Below are 25047 nucleotides of genomic sequence, written 5' to 3'. Positions count from 1 at the left end.
GAAACAATCCTCAACATCCCCCACATTCCACTTGAGAAGGATGAGTATGTCAAGCTAAAAGTGGATGTCTTCAAAGGAAAAGTATCTTTGACCCCCATTCTTAAGAGAATAGGCCATCCTGGTGCATCTTGGGAGTATAGCAAAGGGAAGAATTCTGTTCCCGCTAGTATTGCATACTCTGATTTGAATGCTGAAGCTCGTATATGGCATCAGATTGTGGTAGACTACATTATCCCGAGCACCCACACTACCCATGTGAGATTCAAAACTGCTTTGCTGCTTTGGGCTATTATGAAAGGAAAGTATATAGCCATCTTGCCTTTATTGCGCAAATCGATTTGGAAATCGATTGAGAAGAAGAACGTCAGCATTCTATTTCCATCGATAGTGAGGCATTTAGCAAATGCAGCGGGGATAGAAAGGCGACCAATGGATAGAATGCTTGAGTTTCCTAGAGGCAACAAATTCATTCTGAGGGGAGATTTGGAAAGATCAACAAAAACAACTCCCTCCAAGAGGAAGGCACCCATAGCACCACCATCAAGTCCACCGACCCTATCAACTGCTTTACCTTTCTTCCCGTCCTCTTCCGGATCTATTCCGCGACATCTTGCACGATATCTACCACATGGAGCATTTGGAGCACAAGCGTTTTGAGTGGATAGCGGCAAGGTTAGAAGGAAGAGACCCCGGCCCGATTCCTACACCTTCATCCGAGCTAGCTGGGGAGGAGCTTGACGCAGTTGACCATCCCATTTCTGAGTCCACCAGCTGAAGGTGGCCCCCTCTTCATCTTCCCGGATCGCGAGCATGCACGAAGGACCGTGCACAATTTAAGTGTGGGGGAGGATCGATGACTTCAAGGGGGTAAAAAAATTTTTTTCTTAAAGACACTTTACAATGTCTCTTGTAGTACTTTTTCTTTATTTTTGAGTAGTTTTATTTCTATTGCATCTTGTTTGGTTTGCTGTGAATATTTCTTTATCGTTTATGAATATTTAATAGTTAATATTTACATCTTGCATGATATGATGAATAAGTGTGGAAACACTAAGGAATTCCCATGAAATACTTTTCTAAGGGCATACCATTGATTGAATTGAGGAAAATTTATTTTACCAACTTGCTTAGAGCATTTTGCTTGTAGAACATGGAAAAAGGAGCTCGAACAACATACCTTGTGAGATTCGAGTTTTAATAGATGGTTGTATTTTTCAACCACAATGTTGTTCTTGTGTGCGATTATACTCCTTTTTATTGTGATCATTGATTTGCATGATTCTTTATGTCCTGTATTTGTGTTTGGATGCATTTAGCATGATTGAGGCCATCTTTGATGATAAACTCACTAACCTATATGGCCAACCTTGCATTCACCTTTGTGAACCCCTTTGAGCCTATGAATCCCTTTTATTCTAATGATAGCACATTACTCCCCTTAAGCGGAAAACCATTGATGTCCTTGAATTATTCCTTGATTAGCTTGGGTGGATTAGTGTGTAAATTCTAAGTGTGGGGGAAGTTTAGGAAGCATTGGTGATAAAGGCATGAATTCTTCGTGAAAATTTTTGGTAATTAGGTAATACTCATGCATTCCATTAATTGAAACATATGCATTCATAGTTCAATTTAAAAAAAAAACTAATGCATAACAAAGTATGAATAAAAAGTGCAAATAAAGGATACATATGCCATGTTTGAAAAGAAATTGCATGAGTAAGATGAGATATAAAAAGGAAATGGGTGAGAAGGTTGCATTGTTATGTGTATATAGGTGATGTAGGATTAGGTGGACATTCAAGCTAATCAAAGAATTAATTCTTTAAGCCCACTTGACCAAACTTCATCCTACCGAAACCCTAGCCCCATTACATTCCTTTAAAGACCTTATGATATTTGTTATTCATGCATTAATACTAGTTGATTGTTAGATGAATTGCATGTCTTTGAAAAGCATGATAAAAAGAGAATTGAGTGGTAAAACCCTAAACACTGAGCGAATTGAGTGGATACACATCCGGTGAGGGGTTCGATCGCTCAATTCCATGTTTTTACACCTCATATCGCGTCTTCTTGCAAGTTGTCTGATTGGATAGTTTTGATAACTTCAATTCAATTCTTTGGACATTGATCTTAATGCAAATTTCTCTTGTGATGGATTAGAATTTCATGGTTTGATTCTACCAACTCTTATCATAATACATACTAGAGATTAGTTTTTAGATAGTTGCATGCATTTAAGTAGTATATAGCATAAGTCATTCTCCCTTTTCATCTATCTCCTTTGTGTGTTTAGCATGAGGACATGCTAGTGTTTAAGTGTGGGGGAATTGATGAATCCATATTTGATGATGATTTTTGGTTAAAATTGAATGGATTTTCATCACATAAACTCACACTTATTCCCTTGAATAGCATGCTTTTGATCTCTCCTCCCAATTTATCCTTGATCATGAAAATATGCTCTTTTATACTTAATTTGATCTATTTTATTCCATTTGCCTTCTATTTGATGCCTTGATATTTTTGATGAAGTGCTTTCAGGTGTATAAGGTAGGAATGGATTGGTGAAAATGGAAGAAGAGCATGCAAAGTGGAGGAAGCAAGAAAAATCAAAGGAGTGAGCTCAGAGACATGTGCGTGCGAATAGCTACCTGTGCATATGCACAGCCTTCCAAGCAGAGGACGTGTAGTGCAGCGAGCGCGTCGCGCGTCCAGCCATGCATCGCGTAGTGTGCGTACGCACACCTTCCGGTGCGTCCACACAGGCCTGAATTTCTCGTGAAGTGTGCAGACGCACGCGTCTGTGCGTCCACACAGGTGTCCGCACATGACTTCATTAAAATAGCACGTGCCTTACGATTTGAGGGCTTTGGAGGCCCATTTCTGAAGTCTTCTAGATCATATTGGGGGGAAGAATGAAGCCATAACATAGGATATCATTTCAGTATAGTTTAGGAGTAGTGGTAGGAAGTTTTAGTTTAGTTTTTCTCTAAGTTTTTCATCATCTCTATTAGGGTTTATATTAGGGTCTTACATTCAAGTGCCATTTCCATTTTTGATCTTGGATTTTGCAAGCTCTCATTGTAAGTAATTTCTTGTTATTATTCTTTATAGTTACATTGTCATTGCTCTTTCTTCTAATACAAGTTAAAGTTCAATTTTGCTTTTCTCTTGCTATCTCAATTTTTTGTTGATGAATTTGATGTTGGATGTTGATTATATGCTCTATTGTGTTATCTTTGTTGATTGAGATCAATTGTTGCTTTAGTTTCAAGTCTTTACTCATTTTCCTCATGTTTAAGCTTTTTGTCTACCAAGTGTTTGACAAAATGTCAAGCATGGTTTTAGGCTAAATTTTTGGTTCTTGGCTAGGGGAAAGTGAGCAATTGGGTCCCTAGAGTTGGAATGTCCAACATTTAGTTTCAATTCTCGGGTTGTTAATTGTTTTTGTTCCCATTAATGCTAATTTGTTGCTAAGGTAATTAGCAAGCAAGTTAGGATTTGTGGGTTAAGAACACTTATGCTAATTTAACTTATCTTCCGATGTGAGGGTTGATCAAGTGAGACTAATCCATCATAATTGTCATAGTTGTGGTTTCAACAAGGAAAGGACCCTTAGCTCACTCCAAGCCAAGACTCTTTTTCTTTATGCTTTCAATCTTGTATACCTTTATATGTTGATTTCTTTCATACTTTACTGGTTTATATTACATAGCCGGTTCTTTAATTTCTTAATGCGTTCAATCATTACAATTTTGCATTTTTTTATTGCTTTATATGTTCATTTCTTCATTCACAATCCGTTGATCACTACAACCGGAATTGCACGCTCATTGTTCTAAAGTGCTCCTAGGGAGACGACTCGGGAGTCTAATACTCTCGGTTTTAATTTGGTTTTGCTTGTGACATATCTTGTGAATTTCCAATTTGATCCGAAGGGTCAATTCGTCAGGTTGGGACTATACTTACAACGTTAAAATCCGTTTTCTTTGGATAACCGAGTTCCTAACCCACATGCGAATTGATCCTCCATCTTGTATCACTGCTCTAACCCTTAATTTTCAAAAATTAAAAGAGTATATGTTGAAATTTTATTAGTTTTGTGTTTTAGATTCGAATTAACTTGTGGGAATTGTGGATATTGCTCACTTGAGCTATGGTTTAGGTAAGTACCCCCAAACCCTTTGTGGAATGTTGAATTAGTGAGATTTATATTAATTGTGGTGATAATTGTGATGTTAGATTGAAAATTTATTGTTAATTGGAGTCAAGATTTAGAATGTGGAGCTTGGATTAAACTTTGTTGGCTAGAGGGATATTTAGTGAGGTCTGGGAGTCTTGGAAGCTTGGAAAATGCTGAGTTGTGAGATTTTCCAAGCATTAGGAGGAATCGGCCGAGGTATGGTTTCGGTTTCTCAAAATTAAAATATAATATGTCGTGAAAACTTAGGTAGATGACTTAGGATAGGTTGAATCATGTACTGGAGCGTATATTGTATCAAATTGGTGTGGAATAGTTGGGTTGATGATTAGTGGTATGAGAAAGCTGATGGTGATGGAATAATGCAATTTTGTGGTGTTTGATGATGTATAATGTTGTTTGGATATGAATTATTGTGTAAAGTGATTATAATTATTAATTGGTGTGTTATGGAGTAAATGAGGGGTCTTGAGGAATGATTAAACTTGGTTGATGCAGATTTGGTAAGTTTTAAAGGGTTTGAGATTTAAATGTTTTGAAAGTTAAGGCTTGGTATTTTAATGAAATCTTTGATTTTATGGCCAACTTTGGCGCGGCGTAATTTTGCCTCCAAACCTTCAATTTTTATCAACTTGTCTAGAATGAAAATTTGGTCCGAGAGGTTTACACCGTTTGAAGAACGGATAAAAAATATTTTTAAACGAAAAAGTTATGCGCGTCGAAAGTTTGTTGTGTAAAATTGAAATTCTGCAACACTTAAAAATTTTATCTATCCTGCAAAATCCGCGTACGCGAACCCTCGCATGCGAGGCAACCATTCTCTTTGGGTTTGGTGTATCGCATACGCGGGTAGGTGTATGCGTACACGAGAATCCAATTTTTGATGGGTTGCATACGTGAAGGTTAGAATGCGATGCGGGACCTCGCCTCGTGTTAGCACCCCCATGTACATGGGCAGGGGCCGCGTACGCAGACCCCTATTTTCCAAAACATAAATTTTATTTTTTAAAAGTATTCCTCTAGCTTTCAAAACCCTTGTAACACTTGTTTAAAGCCTTATAATTGGTCTTTGGGTAGTGGAGTGTGGTATTGTGATGGAAGGAAGTATCTTGTTGATGAAGAAAGAGGTAAAGCAAATGTTGATAATGGCAAAAGTGTTGTTTATGTAATGATTATATGATTTGTTTCACTTCCAATATCTGAGATACGAGTTTCCCTAGGTGAAAGTAGTGGCTTGCCACCACGTGCTCCAGGTTGAGAATCGATACTCTGCTGACCCATGTCGTAAGTGTGGCCGGGCACTCATACCTTTCTGGATGAGCTCCCCCCCTGTCGATATACACCGGCGTGTGTTATATGATTATGAATGAGTATGATTTAAGATTTGGGGATGCATGACAGAGGGACAGTTCAATGGATAGCTACCAGGACTTGTCGGATTGGCTATATAACCGATAGATGAGACTCATCAGTCATAGGACAGGCATGCATCATATGCATCTATGTGTTTGTTTGGTGTGCTTTGTTTGGAATGCCTAACTGATCACATAAACTACTTGCTAACTGCTTATCTGTTGTATCTGAATTCTAATTGCGGTTTCTTTGCATGTAATATCTGTGTTTGAAAACAAATATTTCCAAAGGTTCGGAGGAGTTGGAAAGGGGAGCGTTAGATTAGAAGGAAGATCCTTAGTTAGACGCCAAAATTTTTGGTTTAGTTGTGTTTTATAAGGTTGAATCAAATATCTGAAGTTCTAGGATCTCCTCTGGCTTTCCCGCAACCTTATATGTTAGTTATGTGGGCACTGTTACCAAGCTGAAAACCTCTAGTTCTCACTCCATACATATTTTGTGGTTTTCAGATGCAAGATGTGAGGCACCTCGCTGAGGCATACTGGAAGCTTCTGAAAGCAAATGACTTTTGTGTTTTGGGACTTTTTTTTGGTTTTGATGTATATATAGATACTTTTATATCTCCACTATATATGTATATTTTGCTTTATCCCTCTTAGAAGTTGATTTGGAGAAACAGGTTCTGTAAACAGTATTTTAGGTCATTTTGGGATTCTCATGTATATATGTATATATGCTCTGGCCGGTTTTAACTTCGTGTGCCGAGTCAAAAGCTTTATTATCTGTACCCTTAGAAGTCTTCTCTATGTATATATATATATGTTACTTACGTGAGTGATGCACTTTTTGGTTTAACGCTTTTGTTTAACTTTTCTTAAAAAGGATCCTAGATAAAACCCTTCTTTACCTATATTATATATATGATTTTACTTTTAGAGGTCGTAATATCTTGCCACCTTAGTTTTATGACTTAAGCATAAGACTCTGTGTGGCAGGGTGTTTCATTATGGTATCAGAGCAGTTCGTTCCTGTAGAGCCTGAAGGACGGATTGACTATGCTTCTATGCATACTCTGTGTGTGTGTGTGTGTCTACATGCTATTAGGATATCTAACTGATATATGTGGCATGAATGTTCATGAGCATGCATTTGGGATTTCGAAGCACTAGACTTGCGATATTGAGACTGATCACCTTGATATCACTTGTTTGGTGTGACCAGGAACCAGATGGCGCCTCGTGGATGCGGTCGTGGTCGAGGGAGAGGTCGTAACAGTAACGAGGAACCTGAAATGGTGAATGCTCTAGAGAACATGGTTGCGGCTATGCAAGCCACTAAGGAAGCACTCGGACAACAGATGAACAATGGTGATGGGGAAAATAGAAGAAACGGGCCTATGATGTTGTCAGCATTTCTGAAGGTTAACCCAACAGTTTTCAGAGGAACCACAAATTTGACAGAAGCCGATAACTAGTTTCAGGCAATGGAGTGAGCATTACAAGTACAACTGGTGCCTGAAGATCAGTCCGTTGAATTCGCAACTTATCAGCTTATGGGGAAAGCACTGCTTTAGTGGCAAGGAACACGACGCCTTCTGCAGCAGGGCAATAATGCTATATCCTGGGATGTTTTTTAGGCTAAATTTTACAAAAAATACTTTCCGAATTCAGTTAGGACATCGAAAGAACTCGAATTACTACAGTTGAAGCAGGGTGCAATGTCAGTGGCTAAATATACAAACAAATTTGAGAAACTATGTCGGTTTTCTGAATCTGTTAGGGTGCTCTAGGAGATTTTGAGGAGTGAAAGTGCATTAAATATGAGGGAGGACTTTGGAGCGATATCTTAGGCTCAGCAGGGCCAATGGAGATCAAGACTTTCTCAAAATTGGTAAATAAGAGCATGGTTGCTGAAAATTAAGTGAGGAAGGCAGCTGCCAAGAAAGGAAGCCATAGGATGCCTTTTCAACAGAACCAAGGAAGAAACTTTTCTCGTAGGGGTCAGACTTTCAAGCATGGAGGTTTCATACCATAGCAAAATCAGGGTCAGATAAAGTTCTTGAGGCCTAACAATAATAATCAACAGGGAAGAATGTTTGGAAAGCAGCCTTAGAACGAGCTAGTTTGTGCAAGATGTGGGAGTCATCATCTGGGAACCCCATGCAGAGCCGGTTGGGGTCTATGCTACTTTTGTGGTAGAGCCGGCCATAAAGTCTCAAACTGTCCGGAGAAGCAGAGGCAAGGTACTAGGAGAGCACAACAACTAGGGCAAGTGTTCACTACATCTATTGCGAGTGCCGAGGGGTCCAATACACTTATCCGAGGTAAATGTGAAATAGCTGATAAAATTTTGAATGCTTAATTTGATTATGGAGCAACCCATTCATTCATAGTATTTGAGAAGACTAGTGAATTAGAATTAAAGATAGTGGTGTTGGGATGCGATTTGAATGTGCATAATGCTACCTCTGAAGCTGTTGTGACAAGATTAAGTTGTCCACAAGTTTCATTCCAAGTCCAACAATGAGAATTTGTCCATGATTTAATTTTTTTTCGATGATTGGTCTTGATCTCATCTTGGGATTGGATTGGTGCAGCGTTCTGCTCGACTGTTCTGAAAGGTCAATACATTTTATGACAGAAGGATCGGAAGGACCGATTGTGGCGAAGTGGTACTATTTGAACTCTATGATAGTAAACTGTAGTGGATGTGAATGTCAGAGTATTATATTGTTAGCTGCAAATGTGACGGGCGAGGAAAAAAGTTTAGATCAGATCCCGGTCGTGAATGAATTTCCAAAAGTGTTTTCAAAGTACATTCCTGAATTTTCTCCTGCTCGATAAATCGAGTTTGCGATTCAATTGGTGCCTGGAGCAGGACCAATATTGATTGCGCTATATAGAATGTCTCCTTTAGAGTTAACTGAACCTAAATTCTCAGCTTGAGAAATTAATGAGCAAGAACTTCATTTGTCCGAGCATTTTACCGTGGGGAGCACCGGTATTACTGGTGAAAAAGAAAGATGGAAGTATGCGTCTATGTGTGGACTACAGGCAACTGAACAAGGTCACGATAAAGAATAAATATCCACTGCCGAGAATCGACAATCTAATGGACCAACTATAAGGAGCCGGAGTTTTCTCTAAGATTGACTTGCGATTCAGTTATCACCAAATACGGGTGAGAGACGAATATATCCCTAAGACTGCCTTCAGAACTCGTTATGGTCATTATGAGTACACTGTAATGTTTTTTGGCTTGACAAATGCTCTTGCAGTGTTCACGGACAACATGAACAGAATTTTCCATCTGTTTCTGGATAAATTTGTTGTCGTATTTACTGTTGACATACTGATTTATTAAGACTGAAGAAGAGCATGTAGAACACTTGAGAACTATGTTGCAGATACTGAAGGAAAGGAAACTCTATGCGAAACTGTCCAAGTGTGAGTTTTGGAAGGACGATGTGAAGTTTCTGAGCCATGTAGTAAGCAAACAAGGGATAGTTGTAGATCATTCTAAGGTAGAAGTAGTAATGGATTGGGGGCAACCGACATCAGTAACTAAGATAAGGAGTTTTTTTGGTTTAGCTGGTTATTATCGGAGGTTCATCAAAGGTTTCTCACAAATAGCTTTACCAATGACGAAGTTAACCCGCAAAGATGCGCCATTTGTCTGGACATCTGAGTGCGAAGAAAGCTTTCAAGCTTTGAAGCAGAAGTTGACCACAGTGCCTGTGCTCATGTTACCAAAACCAAATGAACCGTTTGAGGTGTACTGCGATGCTTCATTAAAGGGTTTGGGGTGTGTGCTGATGCAACACTGGAATATTGTGGCATATGCTTCACGACAGTTGAGACCTCATGAAGTTAATTATCCGAGCTGAAAGTGTGGATGCATTACCTATATGGGGTTAAATTCCAACTTTTTCTCTAATCACAAGAGTTTGAAATATCTCTTTACTCAGAGAGATCTTAATATGCGGCAGATGAGGTGGATAGAGTTACTGAAGGACTACGACTTTGAGCTAATTTACCATCCGAAAAAAGCGAATGTGGCAGCAGACGCCTTGAGTCGAAAATCACTATGTGCTACATGGATGATGCTTAAAGAGGAGCAACTATTGAAGGAATTTGAAAATCTGAGTTTAGAAGTTAAAGAAGTGGTTGGGTTGTGTATGTTTGAACCAATTACAGAACTCGAGTTCCTTTGAGGCTAAAATTGAGAAATCTCAACAAAATGATCAAGAATTACATAAGGTATTACCAGCAATTAAAATAGGAAAGCGATGGAGAGTCTCGTAGGATGGAGATGGAATCTGGGGTTGCAAGAGGAGAATTTGCGTACTGAATATTGGGAATTTGCGGAAAGATATTGTGAAAGAAGCCCATCAGAGTAAGTTCTCGATCCATCCTGGAAGCACAAAGATGTACCATGATCTAAAGACAATGTTTTGGTGGCCTGGTATGAAAAATGACATAGCGACACATGTTTCAAAGTCTAACTTGTCAAAAAGTAAAGATTGAACACCAAAGACCATCGAAAACCCTTCAACCTTTAGAAATTCCACAATGGAAGTGGAAAAGCATAATAATAGATTTCGTATCTGGTTTGCCAAGGACCAGAACCGGCTTTGATGGAGTATGGGTAATTGTGGATCGATTGACAAAATATGCTCACTTCTTGCCTGTTTGAATGAACTGTACCCTAGAGGAGCTAGCACGTTTATACACAAAGGAGATTGTGAGACTACATGATTTGCCTACCACCATAATTTCTGATCGAGATTCTCGTTTCACTTCAAGATTCTGGGGGGCATTTCAGAGAGCCTTTGGAACCCAGTTGAGCTTAAGTACAGCGTACCATCCTCAAATAGATGGTCAATCTGAGAGGACAATACAAACAAACCCAGGAAGGTATGTTGAGGGCTTACGTACTGGACCAATTGCGAGTTGGGATCGGTATATGCCGCTAGTGGAGTTTGCGTACAACAACAGCTACCATGCGAGTATCGGAATGGCTCCTCATGAGGCTCTGTATGGTAGAAAATGTCAATCTCCACTATGTTGGTATGAAGTGTATGGTAGAAAATGTCAATCTCCGCTATGTTGGTATGAAGCTAGGGAATCAAGTTTGTTAGGGCTTGAATTTGTAGCTGAAACCACTGAACAGGTCAAGAAAATCTAAAACAGGGTGTTCACTGCCCAGAGTCGCCAGAAGAGTTACGCCGATCAGAGGTAGAAACCCTTAGAGTTTAAGGAAGGGGATCACATTTTTCTTAAGGTTACTCTGACAACCGGAGTGGGTAGAGCGATTAAAGTAAAGAAGCTGAATCTTCGTTATATCGGTCCGTTTCAGATTTTGAAGAGGATTGGGCCGGTAGCCTACAGAATCGCATTAGCACCGCATCTTTTGAACCTGCACGACATGTTTCGTGTGTCGCAGTTTCGAAAGTACACTCCTGATGTCAGCCATGTATTAGAACCTGAATCCGTCCAGTTAAAAAAAGATTTGACACTTCAAGTGACTCCAAACAGGATTGACGACACTAGTGTTAAACAGTTGAGCGAAGAGGAAGTTGCATTAGTCAAGGTTGCGTGGAGCGGGGCTGGTATTGATGAGCACACTTGGGAACTTGAATCGGAGATGTGAGTAGACTACCCGCACCTATTCTCAGGTAACTGAATTCAAATTTTGTGGGCAAAATTCTTAACTAGGTAGGTAGAATGTAAAACTTGAATAATTAATAAATAATTAACTCATAAATTAATATTTATTCAAAACAATTATAAAATTAAATTTTATAATTTAATGAGATAAAGCTAATTAAAATAAGAATTTTGACACTAATTTTAATGAATTTGGCCCAAAATTGGGCCGAATAGGCCAAACCGGGCCCAAAACGGGCGCAAGGGGCCCAACCCAACCCACCAACTCTTATGAGCTCATCTTCCTTCTCTTCCCAAACGAAACACCCGCTGCCAAACACATTTGGGGGAAGAACCTTGTGCTTCAAACCCTTGTCCAAATTCAAGTTCCCATAACTTCCTACCCCGAGCTCCGATCGCTGCACCGTTTATGGCCACACGACCATCGCGTCGAGCTCTACGAATCCATCAAAACAATTTCATAGGTAAGTTTCATTCTTTTTTCCATCTGCTCTACCCCTTAATTTTCAAAATTAAAAGAGTATATGTTTAGATTTTGTTGGTTTGGTGTTTTAGATTCGAATTAACTTGCGAAAATTGTCAAGTCTTGCTCACTTGAGCTATGGGTCAGGTAAGCACCCCCAAACCCTTTGTGGAATGTTAAATTAGGGAGCTTTATATTGATTGTGGTGATAATTGTGATGTTAGATTGAGAATTTATTATTGATTAGAGTCAAGATTTAGAATGTGGAGCTTGGATTGAACTTTGGTGGCTAGAGGGCTGTATAGTGAGGTCTGGGAGTCTTAGAAGCTTGGAAAATGCTGAGTTGTGAGGTGTTCTAGGCATTAGGAAGAATCAGCCAACGTATAGTTTTGGTTTCTCATAATTTAAATATAATGTGTCGTGAAAACTTAGGTTATATATATAAGTTGATGATTATGTATAATGTTGTTTGGATATGAATTATTGTGTGAAGTGATTATAATTGTGAATTGGTGTGTTATGGAGTAAATGAGGAGTGTTGAGGAATGATTGAACTTGATTGATGCAGATTTGGTAAGTTTTAAAGGGGTTTGAGATTTAAATGTTTTGAAAGTTGAGACTTGGTATTTTAATGAAATCTTTGATTTTATAGCCAACTTTGGCAGGGCATAATTTCGCCACCAGACCTTCAATTTTTATCAAACTTTTCCAGAATAAAAATTTGTCCGAGAAGTTTACACCGTTTGAAGAACGAATGAAAAATATTTTAAAACGAAAAAGTTATGCGCGTCGAAAGTTTGGTGTGTAAAACTGAAATTCTGCAACACTTAAAAATTTTGCCTATCTTGTAGAATCCGCGTACGCAGACCCTCGCATGCGGCGCAGCCATTCTCTTCGGGTTTGGTGTCTCACATATGTAGGTAGGTGTATGCGTACGCGAGAATCAAATTTTTTAGGGGTTGCGTACGCAAAGGTTAGCACGCAACATGGGACCTCGCCTCGGGTTAGCACCCCTGCGTACATGGTCCCCTGTTTTTCGAAACATAAATTTTAGTTTTTAAAAGCATTCCTCTAGCTTTCAAAACCCCTGTAACACTTGTTTAAAACCTTATAATTTATCTTCGGGTAGTGGAGTGTGGTATAGTGATGGAAGGAAGTATCTTGTTGATGAACAAAGAGGTAAAGCGAATGTTGATAATGGCAGAAGTGCTGTTTATGTAATGAGCCGAATGGCTATATTGATAATGAATCATGGCTGGTAATGATTATATGAATTTGAATGATTATGTGATTTGTTGTACTTCCAATATCTGAGATACGAGTTTCCCTAGGTGAAAGTAGTGGCTTGCCACCACGTGTTCCAGGTTGAGACTCGATACTCTGTTGACCCTATGTCATAAGTGTGGTCGGACACTTATACCTTTCCGGATGAGCTCTACCCCGTGGATATACATCGGTGTGTGTTATATAATAATGAAAGAGTATGATTTGAGATTTGGGGATGCACGACAGAAGAACAGTCTAATAGTTAGCTACCAAGACTTGTTGGGTTGGCTATATAACTGACAGATGAGACTCATCAGCCATAGAATAGGCATGCATCATATGCATCTATGTCTTTGTTTAGTGTGCTTTGTTTGGATTGCCTAACTGATCACATAAAGTACTTGCTACCTGTTTATCTATTGTATCTGAATTCTAATTGTGATTTCTTATTAGGTAATATCTGTGTTTGAAAACGAATAATTCCAATTGCGGTTGGGAGGTTCGGAGGTGTTGGAAAGGGGAGTGTTAGATTAGAAGGAAGATCCTTAGTTAGTCGCCTAAATTTTTGGTTTAGTTGTGTTTTATAAGGTTGAATCAAATACCGAAAGTTCTAGGATTGCCTTTGGCTTTCCTGAGACCTGATATGTTAGTTATGTGGGCACTGTTACCATGCTAAGAAGCTCTGGTTCTTACCCCATACATATTTTGTGATTTTCAGATGCAGGATGTGAGGCACCTTGCTGAGGCATACTAAGAGCTTCTAAAAGTGAAAGACTCTTGTGTTTTGGGACTTTATTTTGGTTTTGATGTATATATAGATACTTTTATATCTCTATTATATATACATATTATGCTTTATCCCTCCTAGAAGTTGATTTAGTGAAATAGGTTCTGTAAACAGTATTTTCGGTCATTTTAGGATTCTCATGTATATATGTATATATGTATATATGCTCTAGTTGGTTTTAACTTCGCGAGCTGAGTCAGAAGATTTGTTATCTGTACCCTTGGAAGTATTTTCTATGTGTGTGTGTGTGTGTGTATATATATATATATGTTACTTTTCTCTTATCCTATCCAGTTTATGTTTATCGCTTACGTGAGTAATGCGCTTTTCGGTTTAACGCTTTTGTTTAACTTTTCTTAAAAAGGCTCCTAGATAAAACCCTTCTTTACCTATATTATATATATGATTTTACTTTTAGAGGTCATAATATCTCGCCACCTCAGTTTTATGACTTAAGCATAAGACTCTGTGTGGCCGGGTGTTACATAACATGACAAGCGCCCCAGTTCCAATCCCAATACTCTTGTGTAGGCCTATAGTCAAAGCACGGCTGAATAGAGATCCTGTGGCCCTCTGTAAATTATGTCCTCCAGCGATCATACCAGTTGGCAAGTCTATCAGGCCACCAAACATCCTCCCCTTGTCTTGTGAATATCAGGAACCTGTTGACATTAACTGGGGCCTCGGGCACCGGCTACTCGCCATTAAACTGGCACTTTGTCCGATCAACCTAGTAAAACTCGACAATGTTGAAGCAGATGACGGGGACAATAGACATCTATGTCTCCTACTCTGCCTCATCCAGCATCCACTGCGGGCACATAGCCTGCGGTGTAGAGTCATCGTACGGCGTCCAGACAAACTGCAACATAAGTTATGAGGTAATCATTAGTGATACAAGATAAATTAAAGGATAAGTAATTCATGGAACTACAAGAGAGTAAAATCTTATCGCTAACCTCATACATCAGTAACTGATCTAGCGACAGACGCCATCGGAGGATTCTCTGCTCGTGCTGGTCCCTGCTCTACTGCGGCAACCCTATCAACCTGTCAACAGTTGCAAGAATAATACGAATTCAATTTATGAAACATCATAATGAGTTACAAATTTGAAACACAAGCAAACCATATAGGATGGCTACCTCGCTGCCATAGGGTACATGTAAACCTGTCGGTCAAGTAGACACCACTGTAGAAATCTCTAGTATATCCAAGCCATTAATAGCAGAGTGCAACCAACTATGTCTGTCGTCCATCGGTGTGCTGTAGAGCACAGAGAATGGTAGGTCCATGCAAGCACCGCCGAACCCTAAGACAAACCACAGCACGTCTGAAAGTCGGCAAGTAGTGGCAGCCACCGGAGATGGACCAGATTGTTCGATTTGTCCGACATCAGGTAACCCCCAATCAGTAACATGATGTAACACCTCGCATACTGTTGGAAGGTATCCAGATCAATGGTCTCGGTCATATGTCGGACTCGCTCTCGAAGCCATGTCAATTTCAAGGAGAAAGACAGCTTCCCCTGCGCTCCCTGCTGCTAAACCATTAGAGGCCTGGCACTAAGTAGTTGCTCCACCAACTCCCAAGTCTTGGTGTCGTACCATCTATAGAAATCACGGAAGCACCCCCACTGGCTCCCCATATGCACGTAGCTTGAGGTGGTACGCAACGTCCTGTAGGGTGATAGTGCACTCACCCCATGGCAGGTGGAACGTGTAGGTCCCCGAACGCCAGCGCTCCACGACTCCATGAATGCCATGATCAGGGAGTTGTCAAAGACGAAGTTCCTGAGATGCACTGTGTCGCCGAAGCCAGCCTCCCTCAAATATGGGACGATGGCGTCTGGTGGTGCAAGTGTGTGACTCACTCGTCGAGGAAGAAGTAGGCGAGACCTCTGACAAAAAAATAAATGATCATAATTAGAAAAATAAAATCCCAATGAGCATTGATATAATAAATTGAGTTAACTATTATATACATTTATTTAACAAAAATTTACAAATATGCACTAACTGAATTTATTTAAATAAAACCTTTTACATTAATAATTACTAAGTTAATTAATAAATATCTCCTCAATATGTTAATTAAAATAAAAATATTTACTAAAATAATTAATAATTTAATTAACAAACTTTTACTTAATAATTTAATTTAGATAAATACAAAATTATATAATTGTTTACTTAAAAAATAACTTTTACTTGGATAGTTAATAACTAAGTTAATAAATTAAGAAACATATAATTAATAAGTTAACTTTAAGTAAAACATCTACCACAACATTTAATATCTAAATTAATAATTATGTACTTAATAACTTAATTACTGAACCACATTCCTAAAATCATACCCTATTAGTGACCTGTTGCTAACGATGCATTTAGTTATACCAGTTCTTCACAAGTATCCTAACCATGGCTATATATATATATGCGATAACATAAACATGAAAATAACAAAACTAATCGCGAAATCGACTGCCCTAGCGTCGTGCCATGTCGCGTTCTGTCAATTGATGTCCGGATCACGTGCATCTGCACGCCGCATCTTAGAGTTACTCAATGATATGGCCAGAAAATGATAGAAGAGAGGAAAAAGTAGTTAAAAGGTTGGAAATGGGACCCAGAACGTTGCTGTCAACGACATGTATATATAGGCCGCGTCCACTCTTATCTCATTTACAGTGTAAACTATGTAAACTGTAAACGAAATAAGTTTACAATATATATCTCTTTTACACTGTAAACAAATATATACGTGTCACTCGCTCTGTCTTATCTACATACTACGTATTTTTGTAATTATTTTTAAAATTATTTATTTTAATAAATAAAATATTTTTTATTTATTTAAAAAAATCCCTCATCTTATATAATGTTGTGGTAGTTAGAAATCGAAGTATTTTAAGTACCACCCATCTCATTTCACACCAAAAACCATCTTGCTCTGACATGCCAAAAACTCGTCTCATCCAATCCCGTCAAACCCACACAGGTACGAAGAGTACAAATATATTAATTGCCCCTAGCAAGTATTCGAATTCATTATGAATCCTCAAAAAATTAGAACATGTATGTGTGAAATTATTATTGGAGAACCTTCGGTAAGTCAAGCCAATAGAAACCAATTACTGTTGACGTACATTGCCTTCCAATATATATCGAACTAATGCAAGTACATCGATTTTAAATTATTGAAGACAGAGAACACTAAAAGAAGTAAACAAAACTTAAAAACATAGAATCTGTCTACAGAGTTCACTTCGTTCCGCTACTGTGCTTAATTAATAAAACCAAATAATTCGCCGACAAGAAGTTATGTAGTGTATGAATCTTGTTGGGTTCCATATTCCATGTTCGCGAACATGAAATGTACATCATCAACATACAGATGGAGGGTACGGTGTTCTATTGAGTTCTGTGTCTTTTGTTTCAGTTGCCAGCCAGTCTTGGACTGTGTTTGTTCAAATTTATATTCTGTATGATGAAATTAAAATATAGGAAGAGTTTTACATTGGACTAAATTTTTCACATATCAGTAACTTTTGTGTGAAACACGAGAATATTTAACTATTTTTATATTTTATGCTGTTATAATAACAACACAATTTGACAATGACTTTAATATTTAAAAAATAAAACATCAATAACGTATTGTGAATAACTTATTGTACAAATAGTCCATTATATCCTAACGGCATCCTTTTTTCGATTATATATAATGTTTTGTATTGTCGAATTGCAGAATCTACAATGGTATATATCACATAGTTTAGATTATTTCTGACGAAAATTTTCCTTAATGGTCCAATATAGAAAAATAAGTATCAGTCATATGAATCAATGTATTTTATTGGTATATGATATTCGAATATTTTTAGCGTTGAGAGTTATGATAAAAAAAAAAATTAGAAGGATTAGATTGATGGGAAAAAAAATATTGAGCAGTGTTGAAACCAGTGAAAACGAAGTTTTTTATTATTCGGATAACACATATGTATTAAAAAATTATTATTTTATAATCTATTTATAGGTAATATATATATATATATATATATATATATATATATATTAAATAATCACAAATTAAATTATTTTATATTATATAATTTATATAATTATGATCTTATTTATTATCATAAATGTTGAATTAAATAAATTATTATTATTTTTAATTTAGAATTAAATGAGAATAAATTAAGAGATATTATTTTATTTGAACTTTAGGATTTAATAGGTGTCACACTCAAATATAAATAGTAACTTTAAGATTTTGGTTCCCAATACATCAAAATCGCTTCCGTAGCCATTTTTCTATTAAAGAATCGTATGTGATTTAGCCCTATTAAAGATACAAAAGATTTTGGTCGAAAAAAATCAAAGAATCAAACTCTTTTAATCATATTCATGAATTTAATACACTTTCCTCTCAGATATATTTTTTAATGATTTAACCTGAATCATAGTTGTCAAAATCGGATCAATCCATCCTATCGATCCGAAAAATTGGCAAACCGATTACAAGACCAATCTAAATAAACTGTCTGACTGCACAAGAAAACAAACCAATTAGACTCGGTTTAAATTGGCCGATTTTAAATAAAACTAGTGAACCGAAATGTTTAAAAAATCCAGACCGGTTCAGAACTTCTTTCCCCCCTCTCCACCTAATTTTAGACATTTATAATTGAAGCCATCCACCTTCGTCCTTTCACTTCTTGATCTTGCTGAATTCCTCTCTTAATATTATCCACTCCCATTATAAATCTTCCAAAATTTCTCTTTTCAATCAAAATAAACCAAAACATGAATCCTTCAAAAATTCCCACTCACTCAATCATCACATGCATTTTCTACTATTCAAAAACAACACCAATAATATTATTGCACTTTACTTTAAAAAAAAATACACAAGAAAAATAGAATTGAGGTGATTTAGAAATTTATCCAAAACTACAAAAAATAAGATTATTACAGTAGTTTCGATTGTCATTATATTTAAAAATGACATTTTCAAAAAACGCTAAAAATTATGGCCATTTATAAAAAATCGTCACAATTTCCACGATTAAAACAGCGGTTCAAACCGTTGTTATATCCCAATAAAATGACAGTTTTTTAATTGCTTAAAGCGATGATTTTTAATCGTCTCTTTACCGGATTAAAATGACATTTTTTTTTTAAATGACGATTTGTAACCATCCTTTTTATTGGGTTAAAGTGATATATTTTTGTCATTTAAACTTATCAGGTAAAAATGATATTTTTTATCGTTTAAAATAATAATTCTAACCGTCATTTTTATCGAGGTTAAATAACAATTTTTATTCGTTTAAAATAGCAGTTGAAACCACCGTTTTTACTAAGTTAGAATAATAATTTTTGCTAGTTTAAAATGACGGTTAAAACAGCATTAAATCAACATTTTTTGTTTGTTTGAAATTTTACAATAACCAAAAATCATAAATCATAAAAAAATATAACATATCATTTTTAATTCATAAATCATAAAAAAATATAACATATAATTTTTAATTCATACATAGTCATTGAAAGTCAAAAATCATAACTCATAAATAAAATATCAACCATAATATATTTCCAATATTAAAAATTAAGAGTTATAATACATAAACAAAGTATCAAACTTAATATATGATTTGTCAATTATAAATGTCTTAACATATATAATTTTAAGACATAACGTTTTTATTATAAAAAAATCATATTTCTTTATTATTTACTTCAAAAAATTTATTTTTTAATTCTTTTTAGTGATAAAATCTCGTTCTCTTAACCCAATTCTTACAACAAAATATAATTTATAAGAACAACAAAAACTATAAATTTGAGAAGTAAACCGTTTATTTTTTGATAAATTTAATATTAAATTTAAAATAAAATAAGTAAAATATCAAAGTTCTTACAATAACTCAAATAGATACAAGATCCGAAGGAAATAATATTCAACAACAAAGAAATCAAGTATCCCTATTGGTTATAGAATCTGCCATGCAGAATAAATATCAGTGACGGTAAAGGGCGGCATATCCAAATGTAGATAGAGGAAAAGATTGAGGCAGGCGACAGTAAGGAAGTGGGATGGAGGAAGGGAAAGTATATTTGAGAATTTTAAAAGATATTAATCCAATCCATCACATAAGATATATTTATGTCACAACATTTTGCGCTCACACAAAATACATATCTCATGTGCAACCACGTCATCAAAATCCATGTTCAGCAAATAATCAGTGGGCTTATTATGCCAACAATTCCATTACGTTATCAATAGTATTTTTGCCAATTTTTGTCAACTCTTATTTATAATTGTATTTAATAAAAGTATCTTTACAAATATATTTAATAAAAATATCTTTTTTATGATTGCATTTAATAAAAATATCTTTATAGATGTATTTTCTAGATGTGTCTTTATACATGTGTTTAAAATATAATAATTAATTATTGTTAACAATAAGTTGACAGATAATATATTGTATATTGGTACTATATACTTTTTCTTATGCCAATAGCTCTATGTTTCTAGAGTTGCATTTGATTTTAAAAATAGAATTAAAAAAATACTAAAAATAAAATACAAAAGACAGAAATATAAAAATTAATATTTTTATATTTTATTTAGTAATATATTAAAATAAATTATAAAAATTTAATTTAATTTATTTTTTATTTTTTAAATTTAGAAAAAAATATAATATTAAAAAATATAATTATAAAAAATTAATAAGATAATAAAAATATAAAAAATAAGTTGTATTTTTTATTAGTATCTCTATATTATTTCTGTCAAGATAAATATAAAATATATTAATTTAGTATTTCTAAATACTATTTTTATTTATGTCTCATCTATCAAACATAATTTTATATCTTTATATCCACTCTCAGTGTGCCGTGCATATACAAACATTGCCTAAACAAACAGTACCTAGAAAACCAAATTGAATTACATATTTAATTACAAAAAATTTGGTTTTGGTAGTAGACAATCGAAAAGGGAGAGAGTCAGAGGAAGGGGAAAGCACAATAGAGATTGTGGTGGTAAAGTTATTTTGACAGCAAGATGGTGGAGGTGGAGCAGCATGGGGAACAAGTGAAGGCGAACTCTAGAGAAGAATTGGGACGAGGAAACATAAGAAAAAGTAGTGTTGGCAGGCAAGTTGGTTTAAATTCTTATGATGATGTTGCATATTGGGATATATTTAAAAAGAGAACATGCATTTTGAGTGCGTCTGATGCGCCACGGAACCTGGATTGTTGGATTCGTTTCATATATAGAAGATACAATGTCTAAGATTAAACTCATGTTAAATTTCTTAAATATTAAACCCAAATATTTCAAGTTTTTGACAATAATTGCAATGGGGTCTCCGAGTGGCTAACTCAAGGCGAACCAGAACACGAACCCTACTACTTTGCCATGCCATGGAAGGCATCTAGTCACAAGAGCTGTGTTATATTTTCCAAGGTCGACATCGATCAAATAGAGCGACGAAGCCAACTACGATGACATAAACTTTGACAATAAATCCAATCAAATCAGGCGGTTAGCAACATTTTACATAAATAGTATTTGTAGATTAAAATCAGTTACTATATATTTATATACAAATATATATATTGTTTAACTCATTTTTAATATTTATTTTATATTTCGATATATATTTTATTAAAATAACTAATTTTAATGTACACTTAGCATAATTATATAAAATATAATAGCAAGATGATTCTACACCTTCATGTTGCTAGTCCATCTTTCTATCTTCTTTATGTAATACCCGTTTTGCTGTTTTGTTTCCTTTCATTATCTTTGATTACTCAAAACTCTTTCTTTAATATTTAGGGTAAGTCTCAAAGTTGTCTTTAAATGTTTGAATCGTCCTATTTAAGTGCTTAACATTTTAAAATTGACTCAATATTGTCCTGCCATTAGAAATTTGTTAACGGAATTGACGGCGAGACAAAATTGAGACAATTTTAAAACGTTAGGAATTTAAATAGGACGAAAACGTTGGGGGCAAAACGATACATAGAAATAAATTTTAATTTTATCCTTCACCAATATCAATCTTTTACGATACATAGTTATTCAATTATTTTTTAATCATATTTAAGTAAATTACACTTAATCACATTACTTTGATTCTAAATAAATTTATTTTTTTATAATTTTACTCTTAAAGTTTTTTACTCATGATGAAATATTTGTAAAATGACTAGAATCACATTACTTTATTGTATATGTATCATTTTTTTCCCACAAGTTTATTACTAGTCATTCTACAAATATTTTATGATGAGTAAACATTTCTAAGAGTAAAATTATAAAAAAAATAATTTTTTTTAGAATAAAATTAATGTGATGAAGTATAATTTACTTAGATGTGATTAAAAAATAATTAAATAACTATGTACTGTAAAAAATTGATATTATTGAAGGATAAAATAAAAATTTATTTCTATGTATCATTTTTGTCCTCAACGTGTTCGTCCTATTTAAATCCCTAACGTTTCAAAATGGTCTCAATTTTGTCCCGTCGTCAATTTCGTTAACAGATTCCTAACGACAGGACAACATTGAGTCAATTTTGAAACGTTAGAGAGTTAAATAGAACGATTCAAACGTTAAGGGCAACTTTGAGACTTACCCCAAACGTTAGGAACAAAAACGATACTTTACTCAAACCCTTTACACTAAACTGAAACAAAGATCCATTTTTTACCTGCCTATCCTCGTCGGTTTCAAATTTTGGATATCAAGTATTTATTTATTTATTTTTTGACATGAAATTTTTAAAATTTGAATGTACAATTTATAAGTAGAATAGATCTATTAATTCTTTGATTTTAGTTAGTAAAATAAGAGGGATCAGATTTTGAACTAAGAAATAGATTTTAAAAGTTAAAAAAGAATATTCTAAATAATTTCAATAATTGGGTTGATTGATATTCCTGGTTAGTCTCGCCACCCTTCTGAGACCAAATAACTCAATTTTCTACCATAAACTATTTGGGTCAAAAGAGAAAGGAAAAAAAAAAACTTAATGGATTTTCAATTTATGTAAAATGTTTTTATTTCAATTTCGAATTTTTAAAATGACCAAGATATATTTTACATTTTCTATCCAAAAATCTTCTATTTTCATAAAATTTTTGTGACTGGTATTAAAAAGGTCTAATAATATATGTATATTGGACCTTTTGAGACAATTATAGATTCTGAAATACAATTCTAATTGGTTAATAAAAAAAATTTTAATTTTATCTCTTTTTTTGTTTTTTTTTTTAGTTTAGCCAATGTATCATGAAAAGTAAAATCGAGTGAAGTAAATTTGTGTTGATTTTTTTTTTAATTTCAAGTTTTCTTCTCCCGCATGTAAAAAAGGAATAAATAGATCAATCAAATTACGAAAGACTTACGTAAACCCAATACGTCCATTTTAACGCAACTAATTTTGGTTATAAATTTTGTCATATTTTATTATCTTTTTATTATTTTATAATTACTATTGGTTTTATTTTATTTTTCCAATTTTGAGCGTATTTGGGAAGTTTTAAAAAGTAATCATCTTTGGATAAAATAAAAATGAAAAATAAATTATAATCAAAACTAATAATTTTAAATTAAAAATATTGTTTTACAGGCAAAAAATAGTTTGAAATTTATAATTATAAGAAAAAGCTAATTGTTTTGGAATTGTAATCATTTTACCAGTCTGACCTTTCTTGAGTTTAACGTGAAAATTCACCATATTTGATGATGATAAATATTAGTTGGACTATGAATTAATAGTTAAAATTGTTAGTGTAGTTTGACGTACGTGGGTGTTTATATTAGTGTTGTAAGTCCAAAACAAAGCAAATCAAATTCAATCCATAACAGACGCATTAAGTAGAAAAAGAAAGAAATATTCAGACAAAGACGAGTTGCAAATGCAAGAATAAGAGTTGCAGAAAAGAACTGAAAAATTAAAAAACCCCATAATGTGGCAGGAGACAATTTCACCCTCATGCAGCAAAACAAAAAATAAGGAAAGCAAGGTTTAGAGAACTAGAACCTAACAATATTGGACGACTATAAGAAGTGCAAAAAAATGTTTGGATCAAAAGAGCGAGACGATAAATTAATAGCTCAAATTGTTAGTTTAGTGGCCCAGGCAACGCATATCAAAATCAACCCAATTATATAGATAGCAAGCAAGGCAGATCACATTACAAGCCCATAAAGAATGCATTCCTAGATCAACCCATACAGAAGCCATAGCAGATTTTGTTCACTGAAATTCAAATACACCAGAATTGGAGCAACGTGAATAAGCTTGGCAGCTGCTACTTGGAGTCAAAGAAAGAAATAATGAACACATTCTTGAACAAATGGATAGAATCATAAAAAGACAAGAGAGATAGCTAGACTGTGAAAAGTCAGATTTTTCATATCATTGTAATGATGTTTTTGGTTGCTCGAATTAGGCATTAGTTTTCTTTTTCTAAGTTTGGTTAGCACTTAAAAATCCAATTAGATTTGGTTGAAGTTCAGTCATTATTCGAAAAAATGAGTTTAGGTGAAGTTTATGTCATAGTTGTCAAAAGTCAGAACTGAACTGATAATCGAACTGATTAGGTTACTAGTTTATTGGTTTATTAGTTTAACTGAAAGGTTACTGGTCCAACCGGCAAAATCGATCTCATGTAAATAAAAAATATAAAATAATCAAAAACCTAAAATTAAAATTTGAAATACATATTTTTACTAACATTTTAAGAACAATTAAGTCTCAAATTCTATAAATAACTAATAGAAAGATAGATATAAAATTAGTCCGTACTACTATAATAGTATCTTAACTGGACACAATAAGAATAACAATTTATAAACTATATCCAATGAGTAATTTTAAAGTTTGAATGTCTTTATATAATTAAATAGTTGTATATAAATTTATTTTTCTCCTCAGAATAAGTAATTTTTATTTTATTTTTATATAAATTTTTATTTTTTATTTTAAAATTAATTAATTTGTAATTCAATTTAAAAATAATTAGTTTAAAAAATGTTGAATATAAAAAATACTGAATTAAGTATTTTTGTATATATATATATATGTGTGTGTATTAGTTAAGATATTATGTAACATGCGATATATATTATAAAAAGCACAAATGATACCAAAAAAATAAAGAGGAATGCTAGGGGCCAGCAGAATTTGTAATGTATAGTCATCAATTAGCTATCATTAATATTTTTAATGGTGTGAGATGACATCTAATGG

The 25047-nt window shown here is 34.5% G+C and overlaps 1 protein-coding gene across 1 annotated transcript; it reads left to right on the top strand.

The window, feature by feature from the left end:
- Positions 1-9536: 9536 nt before the first annotated feature.
- LOC148570576 (uncharacterized) lies at positions 9537-11209 on the top strand. The gene is made up of 4 exons (XM_088507088.1): positions 9537-9732; positions 9929-10021; positions 10269-10729; positions 10916-11209. The coding sequence occupies exons 1-4, from the start codon at positions 9537-9539 to the stop codon at positions 11207-11209; spliced, it is 1044 nt and encodes a 347-aa protein (XP_088363214.1).
- The last annotated feature ends 13838 nt before the right edge of the window (positions 11210-25047 follow it).

This window comes from Arachis ipaensis, chromosome B3, assembly GCF_059453495.1.
Source record: "Arachis ipaensis isolate K30076 ecotype BB chromosome B3, ASM5945349v1, whole genome shotgun sequence".
NCBI lineage: Eukaryota > Viridiplantae > Streptophyta > Magnoliopsida > Fabales > Fabaceae > Arachis > Arachis ipaensis.
The sequence above is the reverse complement of the archived record's forward strand: the minus strand, read 5'-3'. Positions and strand labels throughout refer to the sequence as shown.

Bases quoted from the DNA above. Each gene is read 5' to 3' on its own strand.
- LOC148570576 (XM_088507088.1), top strand. From the start codon at position 9,537: ATGCGGCAGATGAGGTGGATAGAGTTACTGAAGGACTACGACTTTGAG. The intron at 9,733-9,928 runs GTATGTTTGAAC...ATTTGCGGAAAG, and splicing joins TAAAGAAGTGGTTGGGTTGT to ATATTGTGAAAGAAGCCCAT. The intron at 10,730-10,915 runs GTCAAGAAAATC...GGTCCGTTTCAG, and splicing joins TAGCTGAAACCACTGAACAG to ATTTTGAAGAGGATTGGGCC.